Below are 10,366 nucleotides of genomic sequence, written 5' to 3' on the forward strand. Positions count from 1 at the left end.
TTTCCTCTGCCAGCAGCAAATGCCTGAGGGCCCCTACAGCTTCACAAATCATAGCACAAAGAGCCTAAAGTTCCTCTAAAATTTAGGGAAATGATTCAAAATAGATCTGCTAGGGGAAAACGATCACTGGCGGCAGGGTACACAATACACGCGAGTCTCAGCTCTCCTCCGCAGGGTCAGTGCCCACGCCCAAGTGCGACGCTGATGGCACCCGAACATTTGCTGTAGCAGGCAGCAGAGCCAGCAGCTCAGGGGAGCAATTTTAAAAACCAGGAGGCACTTAAACCAACCCTTAATTGACCCAGTTACTGCAGGAGAGTCCCGACTACTCGCCCTGGAGTCCTACTGTCACCAGCAAAAAGCACCAACCAAAGCTTGGGGGAACTTTGGTACAGCACAAGAGAAGGGAGTGGGGGTAGCGTAGCCGTATCGCAGAGCTGCTGCTTTTCACACCATTTTATCATCCCTGATAATTGAAAGTAAGGCCGGGTGGGCTGACCCCACCACCACCACTCCTGGCAGCATGTTTGGTCCACAATGCTAGAATAATTATTTTGCTCCCTCCCGCCCCTACAGCTTCATCATCTGAAAAGATTACAGTCAAAACAATGGCATACACAAATAAAAGTCAAGAGTTGACATAGTAACTCCGGGATTTGGGTATCAACTGTCCGAGAAATCAGAACACTCAGGCTTCACAATGTGCCCAACATCGAGCTGTGCCAAGGGGGGGCGGAAGGAAGAAGCTTTCCGTTTAAGCCTTCAGAGCATCGCTCCATCACTACGTCAATTCACAGCCACCACAGCGTGCCGATGGACATCTTTCTGTGCCAAAAGAAACAAGTGCTTTGTCCTCTTGATATCAAAGGTAGCCACCTATAGTTACGGAACCATGCACAAGACCTTAACTCTGACCAGCAGGAAAACTTAGGACAACTGAGTGCAGATCCTGCCAATTTCTACCAGATCCAACTGTGCTTTAAGTCTCATTGCAAAGCCTCAGTTAGAAAAAGGATCACCTCGGGGTATCCAACAAGAAGAAGAGTTTTTTTTTGTTGTTGTTTTTTTTTTTTTTTTTTTTTAATATACCATAGGACTATGCAGTTCAATCATCAATCATCTTGGAAAGCTCAAGGAGGAGGTCATCCTCATCCTTCCCTGGGTCCAAGTCGAGCTCGGCTTCCAGTATGCCGTCTGAGAGTTCCCAAAGTAGCATCTCTAAATCCTCGTCTACAGATACGGGCGCGTTGCCTGTGGAACTCAGCCGGCGTGTCCTTGCTTCTTCTAGCTGGGAAGAAGCTGAAGTCGAGCTTGAGAACTCCATTGGCTCCACGGATTCTGCCTGGCTTCCAAGATGTGCTTCAGGTCTTGGCAGAGCAAGGAAGAGAACAATCAGTATATGCCATTTCTTAACGGGAAATCCCTTTTCTGCAAACCGGCTCTTAAAACCGTAGCCAACCCCTCCTGCACTTCAATCTTACCCAGGGATTGTTATTCAATTAACCCAGGGCTACATTTAGAGCCCAATATATTAGCAGGTACATTTTTCAGTTTGGGGGTTTCTCTGTGAAGCCAGAGCACCCGGAGTCTAGCAGAGATGGTTCAATTTTTGTAGCAAGGGGCACTTTGCCACCTTGCTTAATTTTCCTGTAAAAATGTTAAGAAGTCTCCATCTGCAAATATCTGTTTACTAAGTTAGTCATTTTTCCCACGGCACGCTCAGCAGAGTTTGCTCCCCACTACAGGAAGCTGATCTGCAGCCATCACTTCCCTCTGCTCTCCCTGCACTCTTGTCACCTTGTATGTTTGTTCGGGTGGCATTCTTGAGGACCAAAAGGCAGAGGACACTACTCATCATTTATCACCTCACGAGGAAGTAGAAGAACTTCACCTCATCCTCATTTAGGTATTCAGACAGAGCAAGAAGTCACTGGAAAGCTGTACCGACTTGCAGCATTTAAAGAAAGTAAGTCTAATTAAGCATTCCTGCTAGCTGCTAGAAAGTCATTTCACGTGACTTATTTATCTTATAAGATAAATAAGTGACTTATCCTCTGATGGATTTGGGCTTTAATTATCTCAGAACCCTCCTTTTTTCCCCACGTGTGACAGAACTTATGTTTCACTGGGGATATACACCGATTGAGAAAAAGAACAAGTTGTGGTCATCACCTGTTTTGGGGATTTTCTTCAAGTCTGGTGGCTGGGACGTGCTCCAGCGTGGCTGGAACAGCCTAGAAAGCAGCAAAACAGCATTTAGGACTCATGGGTAAAAGATTCCTTACTAGCTTTTTCCTCCATGCTGCTTCTCCTCTGGCATTGCGGAGCCTTAGCCAAAATACAAAACCAAGGTGCTCCTGAAGAAAGTTAATATTCACTTGGAGGTTACTAATGATCTTGTGTCTTTTAAGAACACAGCATTAATGGACAAAATCCTCCACACCAGAGAAATCACAGAATCACAGAGGACTAAGTAAATAGTGCCATTAATCTAATAAATATGGAAGGGTACTACAAGAATTCTGTAGGCAGCTACTGGATTTAAAAGGAAACAGAAGGCCTGTAGAACATTTGAGTTTTCCATCTTTTCTCCTAGAGGAGGGTATAAATTTTACAAGGGATCCATTTCTGCATTAGCCCCTGTCCTTACCATAGCTGCTTTTTTGGCTGGAGGTCCCATTGTGTCTGCATCGGAGGCAGTCCGTGGTTTCACAGCTGCTACAGCAGAGGGAAAACTGCCAGGTGCCTTACGTTTCAGTGCCTTCTTCTTGGGGGAAGCGACTTTCCCATCCCAAGGCTTCGCAAACATGTTAAAGTTGGCTAGAGTAAAAGGAAGAGAGAACTGATACAGTCTTGCTCTGCCTCATGAAAAATCCACGTTCTCTTCCTCATTTCCACGGCCCTTCTACACAGTTAACTGTATTTGGCCAGCAGAATTACACTGCCATTGCCTGGATTCTCAGCAATATCTTCCACATAGTAAACTCCGTCTACCAACAATCCATACAAAGGAACAAAGAAAGTGAATGGCTACAGTAAATCATAATCCAGGACGAGGGAAACTCAGACACAGAGCGATCCCAAGTGCAAGCAATACTCTAAGACGTTGTATGAAGTCTAGTAAGATTCACAAATGTTGACAGCTTTTGTATTTAAAGTCTTGCTCCCTCTAGGAAAGGAAAAGCAGCAGCTATAGTAAGACAAGAGAGTGTATGCAACTGTTGTACCAGCTTCCTCTCCCCTGCAGTGATGTCCCACAAAATTTATTAAGTTGTTCTACAAAATCCAAATTTGTAGAGTCATATTCTAGTCTCCCATTCCTGACCTAACGTCTGGCTGGCAGGAGAAGAAACGAAAGAAAGCTGGGTACTTGTTTTCTTTGTGTGTTTATTTCCTCGTGTCCCGTGAGACAGAGAGAAAGGCTACAATGTGCAGTGCATGCAGCCTTTAAGCCCTCCTTATCTCCCTCACACAATCTCATTTTACAAAGTTGATATAATCTTAACAACGAGGCCTTTGATCCTCTGTCATTTTTGACAGAAACTGGCCCCCCACATTAAGATGCTGATGCATGCTTTACAAACACATACACGTGTCAAGCTAAGCAACACATGCCAAAGAGGAAGGTGAACTTGAACTCAACACAGGGAGGACTTCATACCATAAACAGATGGCAGAAAAAAACAGAATACCAAAATTAGACTAAAAAGCCCCTCAATGTGTTAATTTTCTAGTGGGAAATACAGAATACCATCACGTAATTAACGAAAACAGACATGGTTGCACGTTCTGGCCCTTCTTTGCCTTTGAACTTTGTAGCCTTAAACTCTTTTATCCTCCGCATTGAAGGAAAAAGCAAAGCAGATCCTGAGCAAATGGAACTTGCTCAATATGGGAAGCACCTCACCGGGGCAGGTATTAAAGCATCTTATTACCTGATAGCTTTGTGTTCCATAACGATTTCTGCCCGGCTGGGGCAGGTCCAGGTTGTGCTGGGGGAGCTGGCACATTTCCTCCACTCTGCTGCATCCGCAGAGCTTTCTCGCGCTTTATTTCTTCCAGGGTTTTAACACGCACTTCTCCTTCTGGCTTGGCTTTACCTGCCGGCTCCTTCGACTGCACTTTGCTGGGCCCGGAAAGAGTGAGCACACTCTGCTTCTTGGGCTCACCCTCAATTTTTGCCCCTGCGCTGGGATCTTTGGTTTTACCATGCCATTCAGCCTGGGCTTTGGCTTGACTTTCTCGAAGAGCTCTCTCACGATGGATTTCCTCCAGTGTTTTCACATGGATCTCTCCCTTTGGCTTAGCAGCCTTCCCTGTCATCATCAAGAAATGAGAAGCACCAGCATTTAAAGAGAGTCCAACAATAGTTTAAGTCTCCAAAATTTGTCACAGTACTAAGGAAAACTAAGCCTGAGCGTTCCCAATAACCCATCTTAGGACAATAGCCTAACATTCTCCTCCTCCTCTGAGCCACTTGTTGTATTTTGAAGACCAGCCCTATCCAGAGAGAGTTGCTACACAGAAATGCTAGTTTACTTGATTACTTTTTCAGACTGCATTTCAAATTCCTGCTCCCGGCAGTGGCTCTATTCTAATTGTATATGATGGTTCACAGAAGCAGCTTAAAACCTTGACAAGGCACAAGCGGAAAATAAACACACACCTAGAGGCAGATTTCTGATAGTGGCTGTCAGAAGAGCTTCAGCACTCGAGCAAGAGGAACCAGTTCTTTGTTTTCATTTGAATTCCTTTTTAGGGCTGTATGAAAACGGTCTAAGTTCACGGAAAGGAAGAAGGAGAAAGTATATTTAATAGCCAGTTGTTACCTTTCGCAGTACTAGTCCGTTGAGAAGGTAATCCTAGTCTCTCCTTCACAGACTTGGGAACTTGAACTGCAAAACAGAAAAAGACCAAATTAGGGAGGCTGCATAAACGTCAACTTTGTGTTCACATTCGAAAACAAGGCAGGAAAGGTAACTTTGAATCCCGGTGATTAAGACCTCAGCCAACGTGCAAAAAGAAACATCGCAGGAAAAGGACAAACAGAGAGCCTAAATACAAAACCCGTGAATCACATCCAGATGCCTGTTTAGTAGCTGTACCTCTCTTTGGTGCTTTGTCAGCATTTCCCGGAACCTCCACCTTCTTCCCCAGCCTTTCAGCAAGGCTGCGCTTCACGGGAAGGGCGCTTACATCAGCTTCAGACAGAGAAAACAAGGAATATTTTAAGAACATTTCTTTGCAGGAAGATTTGAGAACAGTCAACCACAAGCTTCTATTTTTCAAGCATATTTTCATAAAATTGCCTTTCAGCTGCTAAATGGTTTTTTTGCCATTTCTGCAGTCAACACAGATCTCCACTGCAACGCATTTTCCTCTCACACGTCAAAAATACTCTTCGATGCAGTCATATAGAGAAGGCGGCACCTAAATAACAGCTCATAAAAAGTTCTTACCCACGGAGGCTTTCCGTTTTCCTTGTTTCTCAGCAAGATCTAGTCGAACCACAGGTTCCTCCCCTAAAACAAAAGTAAAATTTTTCTATTTCATAGAGACCAGTAGCCAATAGAAATAGTATACTGTTAGCCCATGTCCAAAAAAACCCAGCAAGACACTGTTTTGACAGCTAAACCACACAAACTCATATTACAACTATAATTAACTTAGAAAAAGTATCCATAGTCTCAGTGTTTGCCTCAAATTCCAGCTGAATGTAGTCGAGAATGAATCTGAGTCTGCTTGACAGCTATACTTTGTGCAGAACAGAGCTGCATAAGCAAGCAGAATATTATTAGGTACCAATGCTGAGAAATATTCCTTTCTAAGGTGAATGTCTATGAGTAAAAGTACTTCTTCACTTCTTTCCCTTTCAAAGGAATTTGCACAACTCTAAACAATATAATTTATACACAGACTCCTATCGCACTACTGTCCACACGTGCCACTGTCAGCCTCTTTAAAGCTTCAGAAATTGCTTCTTACATAGCACTGTCCTCTAGAGCTCTTTCTTCTCGTTACTCTCCTGTTTTTCAGTTATCCCCCTATTTGCATACTGACACATTTTTTTCTTTCTCCTGCTACTGCACTTAACCTGAGCACCAAAGCTTTCCAGTACAACCAGGGACTTTCAGCATAAAAGCATGTTTTGAACAGAAGGCGGCAGCACCAGGAGGCTAACAGGGGTGAATTGCCTTCCGTCTTGCTTAACCTTCCAGTTTAGGAGTAATGAAATCAAAACAAAAGCATTAATTATTACCTTCCTCTGTAGACAGTGTCACAGTTCTCACCACTGTCCGGACATTTTCCTTTTCCGGAGCAGGAAAAATCATAGAATCGACGGGAGGAAGAGAAGATCTTGAAGGACCTTCTGCTCAGAGCAAGCAAAACATAAGGAAGTTTACCAAACAGAAAAAACTATCACGAAGAACAAAAAACTGTAATTATTCATTACTGTCAAACATACAGTGACCAGAGCATGCAAATAAGAGAGGTGACTAATTTGCCTCTGGTTGCCCTTGGAATTCCCATCTAGAATACCAGCTGGCTGAGAATCAGGTTGCTCGATGCCCCCAGCTAAACATGGGAGTCTATCCCTCAAGCAGCTCCCAGCCACCATCACCTGCCATTCTGAAGCCAATCAAATTTCACTTCTTTGGCAAATAGTTGGATTCACCAAAGCATAGCCAGCTACCCGGTATTACTGGAAGAATTTTTTTTTGAAAGAAAAATCATCACACAGGATGAAGGTGAAGAGGGTAAGAAAGTAGGGAATATTAACTCACCACCGTGTCTCTTAGTTTTTTCCTTCATTTTCTGCAATTTGATTTCTTCAAGTGTTTTTATTCCAAAATTCAGACCGTCCTCTGAAAACAGAAAACAGTTAATGAGACTAAGGCTTAGAGGCACTCACTGAGGACCACAGATCCTCAGGCTTCTTAGTGCTCAGGAACTTTCAGAAGTATTTAGAATAAACCCTGTCAACACTCCTCACAAGTGAAACAACCATAGAATCAATGGCATTTTGCCCCTCCTTTCACCCTTCAGGGTAAAAACTGTAGTTTTAATTTTAATCCATTTACGTGATATTAGATCCCTCTATCGTTAGATATGGCTTTCAACAGTGGTTGCCAGGCTGCACGTGCAGCCATTTAAACTCCATGCTGTGACCCTGTTTTGTTCTCCAAAAGGAAAGAAAAGGAGTTCAACTTTCTGACCCAATGGGCACATGATGGTATCAGGGAGAAATGAGATCATGGAAATAACCGAGTCCATTCAGCACCCCTACATTCTGTTGTGTTTTTACGCCACATTGCTTTTGAGTTAATTGTCAAGTTCTCCTTCCGATTTATCCTACTACAGGTGCTGGAATACCTTGTTTAGCAGTAGTAGCACTGGCTTTCCGAGTGGAAATCATCCGTAATCCATTTTGGCCTTCCTCAGCTGGTTGCTGGACGGGAGTTTTAGTTTCTTCTCCTTCCGCAGAAAGCTGGTCTGAAGGGGAAAAATCTATTCAGTTATGCATAGGCCAGATTGTTCGTGATTATGTAGCTCATGCAATGACACTTCAGTCCATGGTTCCTATAAAAAAGCTTTTTTTTTTTTTTTTTTTTTTAATACAGCTACACTGACCTGATGAACTCGTAAGTAGACTACCCTAGGACAAAACATCTAGGACTCTAGATTCTCTCTGCAGCTTTAACTACTACACAACATATTACTCTTCAGACAAAAAAAAAGGAATTTCCTTCCTAGTTTCACATAGAGCTTTACACAACAGACCAACTAAAGCCAAGAGGGGTTCTAAGCTTTCCTCCAACATTTCAGGTTCTGTCCACTGACTGCCAGACAAAGCCACCAGTGACCTGACCAGACTGCCTGCCCTATCGCTAGTCAGACCTCAGGTCATCTGTGATTTATACATTGATTTACAGCACAAATTCCTTCCAAGAACCAAAGACTTACACAATCATTTACAGCACAAATTCCTTCCAAGAACCAAACCATGCTCACCATCATCATCTTCATCATCATCTGCAGCATTGATTACAACTGGAGGGTGTGTAGGGCTTGGGACATTTTCCGAGTTTTCCACTTTCATCACCCGCCTTAGCTATGGAGAGGGATTGGACTGGACAGAAAGTTTGTTTTGCTGCAGTGACATCTGAGCCACTTTCAAATCATTGTCCGCGGACTCAGGCGGACTTGGCAGTGTAGCTAGAGGAAGAGGAGGATCATCAGTAATATGGCAGTTTAAAACTTTGACCACAATGCACGAAGATGGTAGCTAAGGCAGATAACCTGCACAGACAATGAATTCAGCATCTCCTTTTGCCCATCCCGCCACTGTTTACACCGTGAACAATGACTTGCCTTCAAACAACAACACATCTCCCTACCACCCAGCAGAGGACGAAACAACAGAAAGCAAACTGCAAGGCAAATATCACACAAAGCAGAGAGAAGCTGAGCATGAAAGCAGAAAACAAATACCAGCAGTACAGCAGCAGTACACTCGGTTTAGCTGACCACCTAGAACTGCAGACCTTTTCCTGCACTCACAAATGGACGGTTACCTGATGTCTCCTACACTATTGGCACCCACTAAGTAATATGCAAAATTAATTCTTCAATACTTAAAGAAAAAGGACCTAAACTCACTCTTGCTTGGTGGTAAGAAGACTCCATCGATGTAACGTCCCTTTGCGTGATGAAAAGCACAGTTGGCTTTCTGACAGCCTACTGGCTGCTTCTCCCAGTAGCAGGGAATCTCACCGCGCTTTTTCTGAAGACAGAAAGAAAGACAAGCTCGTGATAACATGCACCTAAGGTTTGCAAAGAGATGCACAGTTCCAGGTCACGACAGCGATAGGGCTGTCACAATACAGTGCTGAAACATCATTCCAAAGGTCAGTTTATCACGGAAGTATAGTATTTCCGGGCATATTCACAAAGTTTGCAGAAGCTGTAACCACTATGCACGTTTAGCCCTGTCATCATTCAGTTTGAGAAGACAGGCACTCTCAGACATCAGTTTAGGGTGGGTTAAACTAATACACCTAGGATTATACTAGGATTATTCAGAGGGAAAAAGAACATCTTAAATTGCCTACGTTAACTCTATCCAGAACTACTTCTTGGAGACTTCGTTCTTCTGCACCTTTAACTTTCCCCACTGCTTCCTAGCCCAGGCAGCTAGAACAGCATTATCTGAAGGACTCCGGGACACAAGAGACCTGATAGATCATTATCAAGCCTGCTCTCAGGAGGCTAGTACAGCCTGTTTATTACCCCCCTGCTCCAGCAGGTTTTAGCAGTCTAGTTAGCGGTTATTCTGCATCTGTTGAGACAATACTGTCGGCGTCTAATAAAAGAAAATCTTGCTAAGACATACCTAAGGCATTGATTTTATTTCCCTCTCCTTCCTCCCACCCCCTCCCCTGCTAACAGAAACCAGTGTAATTCCAAAGCAAATGACTCTATCCTGCAAAAGCACAATCAGCACACCTACAGCACTGAAAAATGCTTTTGTTGATTTATTTTGAGAACACATCTTTAGGCACTCACGTCAATTTCCATGTGTCTGAATCGGCAGACATTCCTGAAACAACGACCCTCCTGCCACAGCGTGCAGACTGTCTCGTTCCCCCGAGCAGCTTCGCAGTGGCGGAAGGAACAGTTGTCTCCCTGTAACCAAAAGGAAACCAACAAGGAAAATATAGTACAGCCTCAAAAACGTCCATGCTACTGCCTCAGGTTGCTACGATTGAATTCAGAATCTATCTGGTTATCACGTTAACCAAAGACCAGTGTGCCTCCTCCTCCTACTCTACCCCTTCCTGAAAAAAATGAAAAAAAAAAAAAAACAAAAACAAAGCAAAGCAAAGCAAAAGAAACCCAGCCATACCTTGGTACAGGTAGAATAGAAATAGAAGTAGCAATCGTCTCCTTGTTTAGACATGCCGACAAGTTCTGATAACAAGCTCGGGTTCTCTCCACAGCGACTTCCTCTGCTCTTGGAGAGAGCTGTCTTCACCCTTGCTTGGGCTGAAAGTCTTCCACTGGCTTGTGATCAGTGAAATCTTCTTTTTAAAAGTAACCCTAAACAAAGTACCAACAAGTGAAAAATAATGAGTAACAAGCATTTTTCCAGCTTTCTTCTGTTCATCAAATTAGTCTCTTGAGGAGAGCAATGCCTTGAAATCAGCTGTTACGGGAACTAACACAATATTAAACTAAAGTTCTGTAAAGCTGCCAGGAGCTTTGTCAGCAAGTGTTCTCTTCCACGTCCTCAATAATATGCCTTGGAGCACACCTGGAAGCCTGAAAATGGAGTCACTTCTTCAAAAACCACCTGATCATACAT

The 10,366-nt window shown here is 43.6% G+C and overlaps 1 protein-coding gene and 2 long non-coding RNA genes across 3 annotated transcripts; all 3 read right to left on the minus strand.

The window, feature by feature from the left end:
- Positions 1-1,025: 1,025 nt before the first annotated feature.
- On the minus strand, positions 1,026-3,396 carry LOC310891600 (zinc finger CCCH domain-containing protein 11A-like). Its single transcript, XM_083853852.1, has 3 exons — positions 2,651-3,396; positions 2,173-2,234; positions 1,026-1,367 (listed from the first exon to the last, which is right to left on the minus strand). The coding sequence occupies exons 1-3, from the start codon at positions 2,807-2,809 to the stop codon at positions 1,106-1,108; spliced, it is 483 nt and encodes a 160-aa protein (XP_083709978.1). The 5' UTR covers positions 2,810-3,396; the 3' UTR covers positions 1,026-1,105.
- A 1,644-nt stretch (positions 3,397-5,040) lies between these two features.
- LOC310891599 lies at positions 5,041-6,954 on the minus strand. The gene is made up of 3 exons (XR_014577647.1): positions 6,260-6,954; positions 5,460-5,522; positions 5,041-5,201 (listed from the first exon to the last, which is right to left on the minus strand). It is a non-coding gene; the product is annotated as an uncharacterized lncRNA (long non-coding RNA).
- A 508-nt stretch (positions 6,955-7,462) lies between these two features.
- Positions 7,463-10,358, minus strand: LOC310891598. Its single transcript, XR_014577646.1, has 3 exons — positions 9,908-10,358; positions 9,568-9,687; positions 7,463-8,785 (listed from the first exon to the last, which is right to left on the minus strand). It is a non-coding gene; the product is annotated as an uncharacterized lncRNA (long non-coding RNA).
- Positions 10,359-10,366: the final 8 nt, after the last annotated feature.

This window comes from Anser anser (assembly GCF_964211835.1).
Source record: "Anser anser genome assembly, contig: HAP1_SCAFFOLD_256, whole genome shotgun sequence".
In the NCBI taxonomy this organism is placed as follows: Eukaryota; Metazoa; Chordata; class Aves; order Anseriformes; family Anatidae; genus Anser; species Anser anser.

Excerpts from the sequence above, each read along its gene's own strand:
- LOC310891600 (XM_083853852.1), bottom strand. The coding sequence starts at position 2,809 with ATGTTTGCGAAGCCTTGGGATGGGAAAGTCGCTTCCCCCAAGAAGAAG. Across the intron at positions 2,235-2,650 it reads CAGCCAAAAAAGCAGCTATG|GCTGTTCCAGCCACGCTGGA; the intron begins GTAAGGACAGGG and ends GCTGCTTTCTAG. Across the intron at positions 1,368-2,172 it reads GAAGAAAATCCCCAAAACAG|ACCTGAAGCACATCTTGGAA; the intron begins GTGATGACCACA and ends TGCTCTGCCAAG.